The sequence below is a fragment of the Solanum lycopersicum genome, chromosome 1 (genome assembly GCF_036512215.1).
Source record: "Solanum lycopersicum chromosome 1, SLM_r2.1".
Classification (NCBI taxonomy): domain Eukaryota; kingdom Viridiplantae; phylum Streptophyta; class Magnoliopsida; order Solanales; family Solanaceae; genus Solanum; species Solanum lycopersicum.
In genome coordinates, this window is record NC_090800.1 from 52709053 (window position 1) to 52729214 (window position 20162).

Here is a 20162-nt window from a genome sequence, read left to right on the forward strand (position 1 = left end):
ACCGTCACCCACAATACACCCGCAACCACCACCCACACTCACAACCAACCCGAACCACCCCATACCCACAAAATCTCTAGCCCGATCCGTTTTGGGTCTTTCCCGGCCACCCCCGAATCACCACCGCCCATGCCACCCCCAATACTAATACCATGTTAAACCGTGGCAAAGTCGGTATCTTTAAACCCAAAACCTTTCAGGCTACCATACTACCAAATACACCCCTTCCCGATAGTGAACCAACAACCTACTCTGTTGCCTCAAAAAATGATTATTGGCGTCATGCTATGGATGACGAGTTTAAGGCTTTGACTGATCAAAAAACTTGGTTTCTTGTACCTAAGACACTTGGGCGGCACCCAGTGGGCTTTAAATGGGTGTACAAAATTAAACACAATGCAGATGGCAGTATTTCCTAGTACAAGGCTCGTTTGGTTTCTAAAGGCTACAATCAGGAGTATGGGCTTGATTACTCTGAGACATTCAATCCTGTTATTCGGCAGGAAACCATTCACCTGGTAATGTCACTCGCCATGCGCAACAATTGTCTCATCAATCAGTTGGATGTTTCCAATGCTTTTCTTCATGGCATGCTTGATGAAACTATCTACATGATGCAACCACCGAGATATGTTGATCCCCCCTTCCCTCAACATGTTTGCAAACTCCAGAAGTCTCTGTATGGGCTCAAGCAAGCCCCCCGTGCTTGGTACACACGTCTGAAAATGTTTCTCTAGGGACTCGGCTTCACGTGTTGCGCACACGACACGAGTCTGTTTACTCGACATTCAGCACACGGTACAGTCATTCTTCTTGTCTATGTAGATGATATCATTATTACAGGCTCTACTGCAGCTCTCATTCAGGATGTCACTCGAGCTATGCATACTAACTTCAAAATGAAGGACCTTGGCCCGTTACATTATTTTCTGGGAATGGAGGCTTTTCGGACAGGCAGTGGCTTGTTTCTTCATCAGTCAAAATATGCTCGAGATTTGTTGCAGAAAACTGGACTGGAAAAATGCACTAGTCAACCAACACCGATGGCAGTCTCTTCGTCTACGAATGGAGCCGACACCCCCTTTGGCGATATCACCCACTTCCGTAGCCTCATTGGGGCTCTATAGTATCTGGCCATTACCCGTCCTGACATCCAGTTTGCTGTCAACCGAGTTGCTCAGCGCATGCCTCAACCAAGTGAACATGATTACCATTGTCTAAAACGCATTCTCAGGTACATTTTTGGCACTCTTGGTCGTGGTTTACTCATTCGACCCAGGGACATGGAGCTTCGGGGTTTCTCAGATTCAGATTGGGCGAATGATAAAAATGACAGAAAATCTACATCGGGGTTTCTCATTTTTTTGGGGCCGAACCTGATCTCCTGGTGTACAAAAAAATAACCCAAGGTCTCTCGGTCCTCGACTGAAGCTGAATACCGCGCCCTTGCTCTTCTTGCTGCTGAGACCAAGTAGGTCACATATATTCTTCGCAAACTCCGCGCCACTCACAGTGTTCCTGCTCTCTATTGTGACAACAAATCACCAATCTGTGTGGCCAAGAATTCCATCCTACACACCAGAATGAAGCATGTTGATACCGATTGTCTCTTTGTTCGCGATGAAGTTCAGGCCAGCACCATGATTGTGCAGTATGTACCCACTGAAGAACAACCGGCTGATATTCTCACCAAGCCTCTCCCGAGTCGACAGCACGATTACCTCAGTTTCAAGCTTCCGTTCGCTTCCGCTCAGCTCAGCTTGAGGGGGGATAATAACAGATAGTATTAAATAAATAGTATAAAATAATATTAGTATTTACTGTGTACTAATCCTAGTCTTATTAGGATTAGTACTCCTTAATCCTAGTCCTATTAGGATTAGTACTCCTTCCTATATCTCCTATATATATCTCCCATGTATTCCCTTATTAGTTAAACACTTCAATACAATCAATATTCCTTCAAAAACAATCGTGGTTGGAGAGACCGTGATTCTCCTCAAAAAGTCTATGCTCCCCAAAATCATGCTAGTGTGGTGACCCGGATGGTTCAGAAATTGAGAAGATGTTGAATATAGTTCTCAAAAGAGATGAGCCTGCGAACAATGGTGTCAAAGAACTAACAAGAGATTTTTTGAATTTGACTCAAAGTGTTATCTCTCACTCTGCTCCAATCAAGTATTTAGATACTCAAATGAACCATCTATCAGCTCAAATGAATCCAAGAGCAAAGGGCACACTCACAACCGATACACTCTCAATCCCAAAGAATGATGCTCATTGCATGGATATAATCACAAGGAGAGGTAAGAAAATTGAAGGACGCAAGGTAATGCCAAATAAATGTGCTAATAAAGAGATTGATGAAGAGTTCTCTAAAAAAACAAAATCAATGTTGATGATGATAAAGGAGCTAATCGTCCTAAATTATCAGTTGATGTTGAAGAAGAAATAGGGGATAAATCCACTAAGGGAGACAAGCCTAAGCCTTTTTTTTTATTAAGATTAAGAGTTGTAAATCTAAATAAACATTTGAATATTAAGATTTGCATTAAGATCTCGGTATTTTTATCAGAATATACATCTGAATATTAATATGTGGTCTCTAAATCTGAATATTAAATAATTAATGTTGTTTGTTTTCAATTTCTTAATGTGCAAGTGATATTTAACATTATATTAATAAAGTATTATAAAATTTTCATTTCAACAAAATATATCACTTTGGTAAAAAAAAGATTTAAAAGTTTTGATAATCATAATTTGCAGTACTATTTTTTCATTCAAAAATCTTAATAACAACAACACACCAAAAATATTATTGCAAATACTGCTCTTGACACACGTCAATACAAGAAAATTATTAATAAAAAGTAATTGAAATGATTTATGAAAGTTACAAGTTCAAGAGGGAAAATTGGTGTTTGATTGAGAAAAGAGAGAAAGAAAGTTTTAAGTTATGACATAAAAAGGCACGTCTAAACCAGAGAAGCAGTGATTTGTTATTTAATAAGTTATAAAATGAGTTTAAATGTTGTTAAGAGTCTCCTATATATCTGATTCATTCAAACATCTTCAAACTCATTAAGATGCTATTTAATAAACTAAACAAATGAACTTAACGAGTTGAATCTAAATTATTCAGATTCAAACCTAAAAACCAAACGTACTTAATGGACTAAATCTGAATGATTAAAATTCATACCTCCATTAAGTGCAAACAAATGAGACTTAAGTGACCTATTCCCTATCCTCAAAGGGAAATTAAGAAGAACGAAAAGAGCATTTCAAGGAATTTGTAGATCCGCTGAGCAAATTGTCGGTGAATGTGACACTCAATTCTGACAGATTTATAACTCTTTTGAAAATTCTACTTGATTAAATATATATTTTAGAATCAACTTCTTTTATCATATATTTAAATATATTAATAAAGGTCTCGGGATTAGATAGAATCAAAGGAACATATGTTTGATAGTTTGAGAGAATATAAATGTAGCCTAGACAAAATAATATAATATTTATGTTTTAATAAATTCAGATGCGATTAATTTTTACCTATTGAATTGAAACTCATCATAATGCACTACCTTAGTCTTTTTTAAATATGGTATATTATATTGACATTGATTCCCTGTTTTGTTTCTTCATATTGGGACTTTTAGTTGTTACTAAATCCTCTCCCAAAATTGCCTCGTTGACAATTGATAAATTTTCGACGATGTCTTATTTTTTGAGCATAAGTGGTCATATGAAAAATAATATTTAACTTTGGAGGTCGAGATCGAACCATAAGGAATGAAATACGAGATCGACCTCGATTGATTTTGAAATTCAAAACAAACTAGCATGATCTAGTTTTGAAGTCAATAGGTAAAGATTAGTAACAACTAAAATTCGCTACATGTATGTTGGCATCCTACATTACATGTGTGTCTGTGATTTACTAGTTAGGGATTGTGATTGATTATTATTATATTATCTTTTTCTATCACTAGTAGGAACATGTTTCAATTTAATTCTTAATTTTACTGGTAGTACTTTCATACCTCTCATTCGTATAGTTTCTATCTAAGCTCAATTATCCTATGATACTTATTGAGTACCAGTATTTGGTAATCATATTGCACTTACGCATATTGTTCTAATGAAGTTTCTAGTACAATTCACCCTCACTGATTTATTATCTCTCATGTATGTTGGTGATTAAATTGTAGTGAGCTCTTGGGGTTCATAGACTTGTTGCTTTCCCTCTTTTGTATTGTCTATGTATTTTATATTTTGATTAGATAGAATTATTAGATATAGTACTTTTCTAGACTTAGACGCTCTTGTACTACTGACACCATGTTCAAGATTTTGTTCTTATGTATATTCATTTTTCTTAGTCACTTTCGAGCTTTATTGTATATTTTGTATCATTGCGTACATATATATGTCATGCTCCTATTTTAAGTCTATCATGCTTTTGTGTAGTTATATTATAGTCTTAATTTTATTCATTATTGAATTGGGTTTAGCTTTCCTATTTGGGGTTTATGATAGACGTCATCATGATTCGATTTGGTCGTGACATACTTTTCCCGAGGATAGTCCATGTGACTAGGATCTTATTTTTAGAAGTATATAGTTTATATGTTTTTAGTTTTTGAATAATGAAAGCCCATCACTAATAATAAGGTGCTTAACATAAAAAGATAGGAAAATTACGCAGTTAAGCAAATTTATACTAGTTAATTATTCATCATAGTTAGAGTTTGCTATAGTTATCACTGGCGACTAACATTATACATTAATTATGTGGGTTAACATCGAGTTTGTATAATTAGTCACTTTTGTATATGTATAACTCACAAGAATATACAAATACATATGTATAATATACAATTATCTAACCTCTCTCTCTATATATAAAATTTACCTCTCTCCTAGTCTTTGCCCTATCTTGCTCGCCTCTGTCCTCTCTTCTCTCTCTTGAAATCTCGCTTGCCATATATACAAGTGCATATGTATAATATACAATTATCTAAACTATATACATATACTATTCACCTCTCCCCCACTCTCTCGCTTTCGTCTCTTCCAATCTCACTCTCCTCTCTTTTCTCTCTCCTAATCTCGCTTGCCTCTCTCCTTCCTCTCTCAATCTCGCTCACCTCTCTCCTCCATCCCTCAATCTCGCTCGCCTCTCTCATCTCTCTCTCAATCTCTCTTTCCATATATACAGATACATATGTATAATATACAATTATCTAACCAATATAAATAACAATTCACCTCTCTCTCACTCTTTGCCCTCTCTCCCTCGCCTATCTCCTCTCTCTCCTAGTGTCGCTCGCCTCTCTCCTCTTTATAATATGTAGCTACGAATTGTAATTATCAAACTATAGCTATGGAGAGTAATTAGACTTTTTTGAATGACTATATGTGAAAGTTCCTCAAAAAATATTTATTAGACCTCATAAGAGTTTATTCTTCAGAAAAACATAACTAAATAAAAGCACTTTATGTATAGACTCACAAACGATTTAGAATAAGACTGAATAAGACTCTATTGGTAGGTATATGGTATGTCTGGAATTTCTTTCTAAGAGGGAGAGATTTGGTTACACTCATTCCCTATTGATATGATACCGTAACGAGTGAAATATGGGTAATTCGTTCAATGTGAGGGTTCTTAATAGTTATAAATAGTCACTTGATGATTTCAGTAGTTCCATCAAACAATGAGAACTATATTTCACAATTAAAGCATAGGTGATCGTGTTGTGAACTCAAACACATTGGCAGATGACAAGGATGACACGGAGGAGGCAATAATGGAACAACACATGGATATGCCACGTAGGAGTGCTAGAAAGGTGATTCCTCCTGCTAAACATGGGGATTACGTTTGGAAAAGAGGAGGGGTATATAAGTAAAATGCCAAGGTCTGTTAAACGAGTTAGATATAAAAGCAATAGTTGTACGATATTACAGAGCAGTGAATATGTTTTGAGTGGATTCTAATTTCTCATCCCCTTCTTATGATTTCTCATCTCCTTGTACTATCTATTCCAATTACTTTATCTTATGCCATTTCTATTGTATTAGTACTATTTTTATGTTGCCTTGGTACACCAGTAAATACTATCAGTGAAAGAGTTTGGCTACTATTTCTTTTGTGATTACTGTTTGCTACATTGGTGCTTTCATCTAGAGGTTTTTGATGGAGGACCAACAACAACTCAAGGCGTTCATTGATGTGTTAGTGAAGGTAGTGAAAGAGTCATTATCTAAGGATATTCTTGAGCTTCGCTACATGTTGCAAGAGGTGGTTGAAAAAATAGCCATGACGACTCCTCCTCATCGAGATCCAACAATGGAGGGTGGTCACCGTCATCTTGGCAAGGGAAATTTTGATGATCGTGTTTCACCAGCACCCACTCTTCGGCATAAGCCTGCATTTGTGAAAATGGGTCGATTTCGTGGAGAAAATCCAGAGGTCTGGATTTTTCAGACAGAGTGCTACGTTGAATTCTATGATATTGCAGAAACTCAAAGGCTATCTCTGGCTTTGTTTATCTGGATGGTGATGCATTATATTGGTATAGGTGGTTGTTCCGGAACAAACAATTAATATATTGGAATCACTTTGCGGAGAAGACGCGAGTTCGTTTCAGGGAGGAGGGTCTCGAGTTAGCTGAGGATCGATTGGCAAAGCTCCGCCAGGTAACCACCGTATCTGAATTTCAGTGCCTCTTTGAATCTATTGCTAATAAAACTTCTGATATATGTGATGGGCTAATGGTAAAAATGTTTATTTCTTGATTGAGGGAGGACATTAAAAATTCTGTGATTGCCCATTAGCCCAATAGCTTTGAAGATACTCTTAAATTATCCCATATCCATGAGCGTCAAATTCTCGTCGAAAAGGGTCCGACACGATCCACTTTAGCTAATAAGGTTCCACCTCTGTTACCAAGCCCTACCACCACCCCAAACAACATTTCATACACTTCAACAGTCCCTTACACCTCACAAAGGCAAAATCGCCCACTCCTAAGACGACTATCACATGCGGAGATTCAGAGCCGCGAGAATTTGGGTCTCTGTTATTATTGTGAGGAAAAGTATACCGCGGGTCACAAGTGAAAATCGTCTCCTTTGTTATTACTTCTCACTAATGAACCATAGACTGAGTTATCCTTGTCGGAAACTCTAATCTCCGATGAAGCTTTGGCAGAAGAGGTTCAACACCTAGAGGTACAAGAGCATTCCTCTATCTCTTACCATGCATTAACCGGTGGTCATTACCCAACTACTCTCCGATTCACTGTACATGTTAATGGGTCTTTGCTTTAGGTCTTAATGGATGGGGGTAGTACTTACAACTTCATCCAGCCGCGTGCAGTGAAGTATTTGCAACTTTCTGTAGAGACTATTCCTCATCTCACTGTTATGGTTGGTAGTGGACAGCGTCTCAAGTGTGAAGGTCTAGCAAGGCAAATAACTCTTTCAATTCAGGGGAGTAGAAGATTTTTATATCTTGCCATTTGAGGGTTCAGATGTGTTTTAGGAGTATCTTAGCTCGCTAAATTAGGCCTTGTACTCACTGATTATGCCACAAGAGAATTTGAATTAACTTTAAATGGTAATAGGGTGAAATAGAAAGGATACCCTCATGTGGATGTTCAACCAATACAGTTACATAGCTTGAGAAAAATGCTTGCCACTGACAGTATTGCTTAGTTCTATCATCTAAAAATGATAGATGAGGAGAGAACATCTAAGGAGGAACCTATTGAAGAATTGGCTACCCTGTTAGACTCTTTTAAAGATGTTTTTCAAATACAGTGGGCTTACCCCCGTCACGTATACAAGATCATGCGATAAATCTCACTCCCAATGCCCAACCTGTAAATGTTAGGCTCTACAGGTATCCTTATTTCCAGAAGTAGGTTATGGAGCAGCTAGTCACAGATATGTTTAACGAGGGGGTGATTAGAGCAAGCACTAGTCCGTTATCTTGTCCAGTGTTACTTGTTCGTAAGAAATATGGGACATGGCGATTTTGTGCTGATTATCGAGCATTAAATGCACTAATAGTCCGTGATCGCTTTCCCATTCCCGCAGTAGATGAATTGTTTGATGAATTGCATGGTGCACAATATTTTTCTAAGCTTGATTTGTTGTCTGGATACAACCAGATAAGGGTTAAACTTGAAGATGTGTCCATTCGCACAGATATGTTCCTTGTAATTCCCTTTGGACTTACGAATGCACCCTCTACCTTCCAAGCAACGATGAATGATGTTTTCAGGCCATATTTACGGCGCTTTGTGTTAGTCTTCTTCGACGATATATTAATCTATAGTCAAACTTGGGATGCCCATCTGGAGCAATCGAAACTTGTCCTATCCCTACTTAGAAAACATAAGTTGGTTGCCGAACTGTCTAAGTGCTTATTTGGCAAAACTTCGGTGGATTATTTGGGGCATGTCATTTCTTCTAAAGGGTTGTTTGTGGATCCAGTCAAGATTATCTCTATCCAGCAATGTCCCACTCCTCGTGTAGTGAAAGATATCCGTAATTTTTAGGGTTACCAGGATATTATCGACGTTTCATTCATCATTATGCTGCAATTGCAGGGCGGCTGTTAGACCTATTACGGAAGGAACCTTTCAAATGGACTGAGGCTGCACAACATGCTTTTGTTACTTTGAAGTCTAAGTTGAGTTCTACACCTGTGTTGGCATTGCCAGACTTCAACCAAGAATTCCAAGTAGAAACAGATGCCTCTGGAAAAGGCATTGGGGCCATCTTATCACAAAATAGTCATCATATAGCTTATTTCAGCCAAAAGTTGAGTTCAAGGATGCAACAGGCGTCAACTTATCATAGAGAAATGTTCGACATTAATCAAGCTGTAAGTAAATGGAGACAATATCTATTGGGAAGGAGGTTTACAATTTACACTGATCAGCAATCCTTGAAGAATTTGACCAATCAAACAATCCAAACACCTGAGCAACAAAAATGGCTTACAAAGTTAGTTGGTTATGATTTTCAGATAGTTTACAGGCCTGGTAAGCAGAACACTGTTGCCGATGCACTGTCATGCATTCCAGATGCTTCTTTCATGCTCCTCTCTCTCAAAACCTTTGCAATTGGGCATGAGTTGAAGGCTTTAAATCAATCCCATCCTGAATTACTAGAAATTCAAAAATGTGTCCAGCAAAAAGATGAGAGATATCTCCACTATCAGTTTAAAGATGGTCTCCTTTTCTATAAGGGAAGGTTTGTGGTTCCTTCTGATTCGTCACTCCGCCATAAGCTCCTAATTGAGTTTCATTCCACATCCATTGGGGGGCATGCTGGAATATCTCGAATATACCATCACGTAGCTTCAAATTTCTTTTGGAAACAAATGTGACAAGATGTTCGGTCATATGTCGCTACATGCCAAGTTTGTCAGCAAATGAAGGACACTCATTTGCATCCAGCAGGTTTATTGCAACCGCTTCAAATTCCTGACCAGGTATTTGAAGATATTGCAATGGATTTTGTTACTTGTCTTCCAAGCTCAAAAGGCAAAACTACCATCATGATAGTGGTTGATCGTTTATCCAAATATGGACATTTTATCCTTGTTCCGTCCACATTCTGTACTTACACGGTGGCATAAGATTTTGTGGTTGGAGTTATTCGACTTCATGGGCCTCCAAGGACCGTGGAAATCCCGAGTTATTGCGAAGTAAAAAACCGATGAGATTATGGAAGTAAATATTCTTTACTGACCGAGACCCCAGGTTCTTGCGCTCTTTTTGGAAAGAAATCAATTGCCTACAAGGATCTACTTTAGCTATGAGTACTGCCTATCACCCACAGTCGGATGGCCAGTCTGAAGCTCTCAACAAATGTGTAGATCAGTACCTCCGCTGCTCTGTTGCTGATGTTCCTTTGAAGTGGGTTGATATGCTACCTTGGGCTAAATATTGGTACAATACCTGCTATTAAACATCCGCAAGGACGACTCCTTTCCAAGCTTTGTATAGTCATGAACCCCCTACTATTGCTCTCTACATAATGGGCAGCACTGCTAGCAAACTGGTGGAATCATATTTGCTCTAATGAGATGAAGTGCTGCAATTGCTCAAGCAGAACTTGAATAGGGCACAAACATGAATGAAAACTTTGGCTGAAAAGTCTAGGACTGAAGTTGCCTTTGAGATAGGAGACTGGGTTTATGTTAAACTAAAGATGTATAGACAAGTAACTCTTGGTTTGCAAAAGGATCACAAACTGGGTAGACGTTATTTTGGTCCTTTCCAGGTCCTCAAGAGGATTGGTTCAGTAGCTTATAAGTTGACACTTCCCGAGGCAGCCAAGATTCACCATGTATTTCATGTCTCTATGCTCAAGCGTTGTGTTGGGACTCCTGAACAACAAGTTACCCCGCTACAATTTGTTGATTTTGTAGACCCAACTTCTCAGCTCAATACGAACCTTGAGGACAAGGTTGCTTTGTACGGAGGGAGTATTGTTGTGAAATCAAACACGTTGGAAGATGACAAGGATGACACAGAGGATGAAATAATGTAACAACACATGGATATTCCACGTAGGAGTGCTACAAAGGTGATTCCTCCTGCTAAACTTGGGGATTACGTTTGGAAAAGAGGAGGGGTACATAAGTAAAACGCCAAGGTCGGTTAAACGAGTCAGATATAAAAGCAACAGTAGTAAGATATTGCAAAGCAGTGAATATGTTTTGAGTGGATTCTGATTTCTCATCCCCTTCTTCTGATTTCTCATCTCCTTCTACTATCTATTCTAATTACTTTATCTTATGCCATTTCTATTGTTTAGTACTATTTCTATGTTGCCTTAGTACACCAGTAAATACTATCAGTGAATGAGTTTGGCTATTGTTTCTTTTCCGATTACGGTTTGCTACAGATCGTATTTAAAATAATAACCCAACTATATGATTCAAGATTGAATCTACAAGATTTGGCAAAATTTTCTCAATGAGTTGGTCTAGTGAGAAATGAGTGGCGAAAAATCATATTCCATATAGAACAAATTACTCACTAATTCGTAATGGAAAATTAGTGGAAAAAATCGTTGTTTCTAGTAGTGGAAGTACTAAACTAAAAAAATTTAAAAATCAGAATTCCCTTTTTAATAAAATATATTTATGTTTTAGATTGAATTGTTGAATCCCTTTTTTAGTGTTTGATTTTAACTTAACTATTTGGCCACTAGAAAACTTTTAAAAGGATTACTTATTCCTTGAAAGCACACAACTCTTTGTTTATTTTATGTACAATAATAGTATCAAATAAGACTATTGTAAAACTAATAAATTAGCATTTATGAAAAAATAATTTTTTCTTTTCCCTCTCGTCATTTGAAGAATTATTTTAATTTCAGTGTAATCACTTTATATTATTTTTAAAAAGTGATAATATTTGACGTATTTTAAATAACTAAAATTTGTTGCATGACTTTAACCCAAAATGATACTAAGAGGGAGAGCGTAGGATTCATAAGAGACAAAGTAATGAAAAAAATGAAGCATACATGTCATGTGCTTTATGAAGAATAAACTCAAACAGATATTTTGAGGATCATTAAGTTCGTTTCACTAGTCTAATAGTGCAATCACATATATATAAACACGAACTACACTAAAATAGTTATAGTCTAAAAATGGTACTTATCTCTTTGTTGCATGAACTTTTTAGAGAAGGAGAAGACAAAGTTTTCTGTTTTTTCTTATGTGCAAAGAATTTTCATGAGTTACATAGACTCCTTTTTAGTATCATTGTTGCATCAATTTGGCAGTCCCTAATCATTGTATTTTTTCTCTTTTCTTTTCTAATTAAGAATTAAATATATAACTAATTATATTTGTTTCTTTATTTTTAAATGTGAATTTGGGTTGACCCACATGGGTGATCTGATCTGATTCTTTCACCTCCCACTCACACAAACTCTTATCTATATTTTGTAACTTTCATACTTGACGATAGACCGTGTGACTAGTGCATACTTTTAGTGCTTTATTGTTGTACATTTGTTAGAAATATATAATATCTTGATCAATGAAACTTGGAGTAGATTATAGAAAATAGTTTGATTATTTATCACATTTGTAATTCTCATCATCACTTTTCATTAAAAATTGAGTTCATCAGTATGTAATTGTAAAGGAATGGTCAATGAACACAAGTAATGTGATAATAATCAATGATCTTTCTTGTCTCATGAATCTCTTAATCTCAACATGATATACTTTTCTAGAAATTGCCCACCAGATGGAATCAACCATGATTTCTTGGAAACATACTAAGATGACAAACACTAAACTGAATCGCAAGAAATTGATTAGAGTCATGACGAAACAATATGAAAATTACTTATAATTTCGAGGCTTCACATGATAGAAAGTACAAACTAAATTTTTATTATCATTTTAGGTCACTTTTATTGGGTATGTAGCAAGAATTGATGGAAAATAGAGGAAAAGAGAGAAACTTGGAAAGTTGAGAACTTGAAAAGTCCTGTAATGCATTAATGAAAAAACTTTTTCTCCTCATCGATGGTGGAAAGAAAAATAGGAGATTTTAAATATAGAAACACTCCTATTGATTGTTAACAGGGTTGAAAAGGGACACCCTCGCGCCGCCGTCGTCGTTGCTCGACTTTGGCTTTGGAAATTAATAAGACAAAACATTTTCAATTATTTAGTTGATAACAGAGACGTTTTCAGTTATTTAGTTGAAATTAACCAAAATGTTTCAACTTTTTAGTTGATTAACTCGATGCGATTCGTCCGCGCGTGACCCGTTTGATTTAAAAACTTTCCCGTTTTGTTTAAATTTTTTGCCATTTTGGAAATGACATTTCTGAAAGGTTGCAACTCTCAAGAATAGCCAATACCATTTGAAAGGATGCAAACTTTCATTAATGATCGTGTAAATTTTGAAAGAGTTGCAACCTTTCGAAACCTGTTCCTCTTGCCTATAAATACCATTAACTCTTTAAAATTTTTTCTTACGAACTTTTTGATTTTTGCACAAAAATTTTCTTCGTGTAGTTTAGTGCTGTTGAGTGGTTCGCTAACACCAAAGTTTTCGATATCTATACGCTGGTGATTATATAATGTCTTATAGCGCAATAACAACTTCAAAAGAGTTGTGGGAAGCACTTGAAAAGAAATATAAGACTGAAGATGCTTGCTTGAAAAAGCAAAGTTTTTAGACTATAAGATGGTAGATTGTAAAACTGTTGGATTACAAGTGCAGGAACTTCAACTTATTCTCCATGATCTGATTGATGAAGATGTGGTAGCAAATGAAGCTTTTCAAGTGGCTGCAACGATTGAGAAGTTGCCTCCTTCGTGTATCGACTTAAAGAATTATCTAAAGCACAAGCGTAAAAAACTGAAGGTTAAAGATCTTGTGATTTGGCTCAAGATTAAGGATGACAACAAAAACGCCGAAAATAAATCTCGTAAGCGTTAAACAATCAATGGAGTTAATATTGTTTAAGAAGCTCCTACCAAAGACAAAAAGAGAAAGAAGTCCAACGGGTAAAAGTTAGAACATGCCAAGAAGAAATTCAAAGGCAATTGTTACAACTGTGGCAAGGCTGGTCATAGGTCTTATGATTGTCGTGGTCCAAGAAAGGACAAATACATAGGAAAAGGCAAAAGTCAAGCAAACATCGTGGAAGAAATTCAAGATGCAGAAGACTTGTGTGCATTGATATCAGAGTGTAACTTAGTTGGAAATTCCAAGGAGTGGTTTCTCGACTCAGGTGTCAATCGACATATTTGCTCTGCGAAAGAAGCCTTTGCAACCTACACTCCAGCTGAGTACGATGAAGATTCGTTCATGGGAAACACAACAACAATAATGATTTCAGTTACTGGGAAAGTGATGTTGAAAATGACATCCGGCAAGGTATTGACTTTGAACAGTGTTCTGGATATCCCTACTATTAGGAAAAAATTAGTTTCTTCCACACTACTCGTTAAGAATGGGTTTAAGTGTGTCCTAGTTAGTGATAAAGCTGCAACAAGTAAGAACGAGATGTTCATTGGAAAGGGCTACCTCAATGAGGGTCTTTTCAAATTGAATGTAATGGTTGTTGACAATATTAATAAGAATTATGCTTCTGTTTACTTATTGGAGTCAAATGATTATGGCATGCCCGTTTGGGACTTTACAAAGCCTTGCAAAAATTGGTTACTATAGAAGTATGACTTGATTTTAAATACGATAAATCAAAATATGAAATTTGTGTGAAAATTAAGATTGTTAAACATCCTTCGAAATCTGTTGAAAAAATTCCTAAACTTTAGACTTAGTTTATACAGATATATGCGATATGAAGTCTACACCATCTTGTGGTGGAAAAATATATTTTATAACTTTTATTGACGACTGCAATCAATTTTGTTATATGTATTTGCTTAATAGTAAGGGTGAAACAATTGATATATGAATCTAAAGATAAAAATGATTTGGAGTGATAGGGGTGGAGAATATGAATCTCATTTTGCAAAGATATGTATGGAATGTGACATTATTAATCAAATTACTGCACCCTATAGACCACAATCAAATGGTTTGGCGGAATGAAAGAAAAGAAAATTAACAGAAATGATGAATGGGTTGATGATCGATTCTGATTCACCGCGAAACCTTTGGGGGGAATCCATCATTACGGTTAATAAGATTCTCAATAGGGTACCCCATCTAAAACCACAATCAATTCCATATGAGTTGTGGACAGGAAGGAAACCCAACTTGAAATATTTCAAAGTGTGGGGTTTTTTAGCCAAGGTAGAGGTTCCTTTACCGAAGAGGGTTAAAATTGGACCAAATACAGTAAACTATGTATTTATTGGATATACTGTGAACAGTAAGACCTGCTGGTTTTGGTTCTGAAATGTGATAATCTTGAGATTCATGTTAATACAATAATTCAGTCATATAACGAAGAGTTTTTTTAAAATATTTATTCGTTTAAAAGTGAATATGACTAAACAAGTTAACGACGTAAATGACCACAAGAAGAATCATTAGAAAAACACTAAGTATTGAGGATCCTAGGCGTAGTACTTGTCAACGAAGACCTAGTTCTTTTGGATCGGATTTTGTGTCACTATTGCTTGAAAATGATCCTCAAACATATAAAGCACCTATGTCTTCGTCTGTGTCATCTTATTGGAAAAAAGTAGTCAATAGTGAGATCGAATCAATTTTAAATAATCACACTTGGGAATTGACTGATCTTCCTCGAGGAAATAAACCTTTATGATTAAAGTGGATTTTTAAAAGGAAAATGAAACCTGATGGGACTACTGATAAACATAAGGCTAGAATAATAGTCAAAGGGTACAGAAAAAAGGAAGGTCTGAACTACTTTGACACATATTCTCCAGTGAAAAGGATAACATCAATGAGTATGTTAATAGCACTAGCAGTAGTGCATGATCTTAAAATCTACCAAATGGATTTAAAGACAACCTTTTTAAATTGAGAGTTTGAGAAAGAATTTACATGGAACAATCTGAAGGGTTTGTAGTTCCTGGTAAAGAAGAGGAAGTGTGTAGACTTGTGAAGTCACATTATGGACTAAAGCAAGCACCCAAACAATGACATGCTAAATTTGGCCAACAAAGTTGGAAAATGGATTCAAGATTAACGAATGTCATAAATGTATTTACATTAAAAACATTATGAATCATGAAGTCATTAGTTATTTTTATGTTGATAACATGTTAATAATTAGTAAAGACATTAACGATATAAATGCTACTAAGCGCATGTTGTTCAGCAAGTTCGATATGAAAAACTTAGGAGTTGTTGATTTTATCTTAGGGGTCAGGATTATCAAAACTCTCTAGGGACTAGCATTATGTCAATCTCATTATATTGAAAGAGTATAGGATAATTTGAAGTACTTGAATATCAATGTTGTCAAAACTCCAATTGAGTTAAGTAGTACATTTCAAAAGAATGAAGGTTGAACTGACTCTCAATTTGAATATGCTTGAGTATTGGGAAATTTGATGTATATTATGAATTGTACGCGACCAACATAACATGTGCTATTAGCAAACTCAGTCGGTTCACTAGTAATCCGAATCAAACTCACTGAATGAAAATGAAATATGTGTTGGGCTATCTGAAATATACAAAACACTAAGCTTTGCATTATAATAAATATCCTGTTGTGATTGAAGGATATAATGATGCAAATTGGATCACCGGGTCAAATAAAGTAAAATCCACGAGTGGTTGTGTGTTCATACTTGGTGGAGAAGCAGTCTCTTGGAAATCATCCAAACAAACATGTATTACTCGCTCCACAATGGAATCCGAATTCATTTCTTTGGATAAGGCTGGTGAGGAAATTTAATGGCTCCAGAATTTCTTTGAGGATATTCCATTCTGGCCCAAACATGTTGGACCTATTTGCATATATTGCGATAGTCAAGAAACTATAGGTAGGGAAGAGAGTGTCATGTACAATGGGAAGTCTCATCATCTACGACGGAGACATAACACCGTAAGACAACTGCTCTCTAGTGGAACTATCACAATTGACTATGTAAAGTCAAGCGATAATGTGTCAGATTCACTACGAAAGGCGTAGTGAGAGAGGCAGTTGAAAGATCATCTAAGAGAATTCGTTTACGGCTTAGTACAAGGAAGCATGACAGTAACTCTATCAAGCAGAATGGAGATCCCAGGCACATTTCCGTTCCCAATAATCTCAAGAGCTAGATACAAGGTGAAAAACAAAGTTGTGGCTGACGGTTCAACATTGTCAATTAACTCAATCCATTCTCATGATTAAGATAATGTTTAGAAAAAATGTTAAGTCTCTATGGATTGTTAATGAGGTAATAAAACTTAAAGTTTTTTAATGATTTGCTAAGTTTGGTAAATTTGACCAAATAGTATATCTATGAGATGGCACAGTTAGAAATCACCTATGTGAGTGTGAAGTGTAATCCGCTTCAAGGAGAATATTTTTGTTCAAAAGCCTATTCTCTATACGCTCATAAAACCAGGAAGTGTTCATGGCTGAAACGAACACAACCATAAGAACCATAAACAGTAAGTGGTTAATTGTGTGACATATGGTTGTCTAGGTATAAACCAAAGGTCGACGGACGAAAGATATTGCATCTAGCAATTGACCGAGTATATCCGACATATGTTAACTACGAAAAGTCCAAGGAGAAACCTACTTATCAAGATGCAATTAATACTTGCCTTTAAAGTACACATTTGCCCGTGCATTCCTATGTTATAACCCTTTCCTATAAATGTGGGGGATTGTTGGGTATGTAGGAAGAATTGATGGGAAATAGAGGGAAAGAGAGGAACTTGGAAAGTTGAGAACTTGAAGAGTTGGAAACTTGAAAAATCCTCTTATGCTTTAATGAAAAGACATTTGTCCCTCATCAGTGGTGGAAATAAAACTAGGAGTAAAAATAGAAACACTCCTATTAATTGTTAAAGGGTTGGAAAAGGGACACCCCTCGCGCCAACACTGTCGTTTCTCACTCGGCTTGGCTTTGGGTTCGTGTATGGCTTTTAAAAATGATCGATTTATAAAATATTTTTTGGACAAAGTTTGTTTAATTATTTAATTATTTATTTATTTAACTAATTAATTTAATTAAAATGCCAAAAAGTTTTCAATTAATTAGTTGATAACAGAAACGTTTTTAGTTATTTAGTTGAAATTAACCAAAAAGTTTTAACTTCTTAGTTGATTAACCCGACCCTACACGGATTCTCGCATGACCCGTTTGGTTTATAAACTTTCCCATTTTATTTGAATTTCCCGCTGTTTTGAAAATGACTATTCTGAAAGATTGCAACTTTCAGGAATAACAAATACCATTTGAAGGGTTGCAAACTTTCATTAATGGTCATGTAGATTCTAAAATGGTTGGAACCTTTCGGAACATGGTACTCCTGCCTATAAATAATATTCATTCTTTAGATTTTTTCTTAACAAATTTTTTGATTTTCTTCTTCTTCTTATACACAAAAATTTTCTTCGTGTACTTTATTATTGATGTTGAGTGGTTCATTGACGCATGAGTTTTCAGTATCTATACTATGGTAATTAAGATCATTTTACCCTGGGAGGACATATTCCAAATCAAACCTCAGCAGACTTGATCTTTTTCTTGTTAAATGTTTTTCAAATTCTGCTACGTATGACAGATTTTAGTTTTTGTGAATTAATTTATGTTCATCTTTCATACTATTCAGTAAATTTTTGTTACTTTGTGTTTCTGTAAAATTTATTAGAATCAGTAATAGTGTTTTTCTTAACACATATTTGCAACAATCTTAACGAAATTATTTTATTATTATTAATCTGTATTTTTGGTGGACACAAAAATCTTCGTGATTTTATGCTCCTTGAAAGTTATTGCTTACTAAGATTGTATCGACTTTTATTTATCAAACATGACAAATAATAGTGTTACAGTTACTGTTGCTGCATCAAACTGAATTGTTGTACCACAAGTAGAGAAACCGAGTAAATTCACTAGTGTGAATTTCAAAGGATGGCCACAACAGGTATTTTTCTGGCTTACCACTCTTGGTCTACAGAAATTTACTAGCATAGAAACTTCAGTGCTTGCTGGTGATATGCTAGACAAAGAAAAACTCATGGTTATTGAAGAATGTAAATATGTAGTCTTCCTACGTAAAGGGTACATTTTGATTGCTTTAGAAGATGACTTATATAACGTCTATAGTGCAATAAAAACTTCAAAAGAATTATGGGATGCACTTGAAAAGAAAGATAAGACTGAAGATGGATGCTTGAAAAAGTTTGTGGTCACAAATTTTTTAGACTATAAAATGGTAGAATGTAAAACTGTTGGATCACAAGGGCAGGAAGTTCAACTTATTCTCCATGATCTGATTGCTGAAGATATGGTAGCAAATGAAGCTTTTCAAGTGGATGAAACGATTGAGAAGTTGCCTCCTTCGTGGTACGACTTAAAGAATTATCTAAAGCACAAGCGTAAAAAACTAAAGGTTGAAGATCGAATGATTTGGCTCAAGATTGAGGAAGACAACAAAAACGTCGAAAAGAAATCTCGTAAGAGTTACATAATAAATGGAGTTAATATTGTTAAAGAAACTCCTACCTAAGACAAAAAGAGAAAGAAGTCCAACGGGTAGAAGTTAGAACATGCCAAGAAGAAAATTAAAAGGCAATTGTTACAACTGTTGCAAGGCTGGTCATAGTTCTTATGATTGTCATGGTCCAAGAAAGGACAAAGACATAGGAAAAGGAAAAAGTCAAGCAAACATCGTGGAAGAAATGCAAAATGCATATGACTAGTGTGCATTGATATCCGAGTGTAACTTAGTTGGAAATCCCAAGGAGTGGTTTCTCGACTCTGGTGTCAATTGACATATTTTGCTCTGCGAAAGAAGCGTCTGCAACGTACGCTCCTTCTGAGTACGATGAATATTTTTTCATGGGAAACACAACAACAACAATGATTTCAGGAATTGGGAGAGTGCTTTTGAAAAAGACATCCGGCAAGGTGTTGACTTTGAACAGTGTTCTGCATGTCCCTACTAGTAGGAAGAACTTTTTTTCTGTCTCACTACTCGTTAAGAACGAGTTTAAGAGTGTCCTAATTAGTGATAAATCTGTAATAAGTAAGAATGAGATGTTCATAGGAAAGGGCTACCTCAATGAGGGTCTTTTCAATCTGGATGTAATGGTTGGTGACAATATTAATAAGAATTATTCTTCTGTTTACTTATTGAAATCAAATGATATATGGCATGCCCGTTCGGGACATCTAAATTGCAAAGCCTTGCAAAAATTCATTACTCTAGATGTATTGACTGATCTTAAATACGATAAATCGAAATGCGAAATTCTCATGAAAAGTAAGTTTTTAAATATCGTACAAAGTCTGTTGAAAGAAATTCCAAAACATTAGACTTAGTTCATACAGATATATGCGAAATGAAGTTTACACCATCTCGTGGTGGAAAAAATATTTTATAACTTTTATTGACGACTGCACTCGATTTTGTTGTATATATTTGCTTAATAGTAAGGATGAAGCAATTGATATATGAATCTAAAGATAA

At 35.8% G+C, this 20162-nt stretch overlaps 1 protein-coding gene across 1 annotated transcript; it reads left to right on the forward strand.

The window, feature by feature from the left end:
- The first annotated feature begins 13259 nt into the window (after positions 1–13259).
- LOC138342267 (uncharacterized) lies at positions 13260–14249 on the forward strand. The gene is made up of 2 exons (XM_069294612.1): positions 13260–13503; positions 13618–14249. The coding sequence occupies exons 1-2, from the start codon at positions 13260–13262 to the stop codon at positions 14247–14249; spliced, it is 876 nt and encodes a 291-aa protein (XP_069150713.1).
- The last annotated feature ends 5913 nt before the right edge of the window (positions 14250–20162 follow it).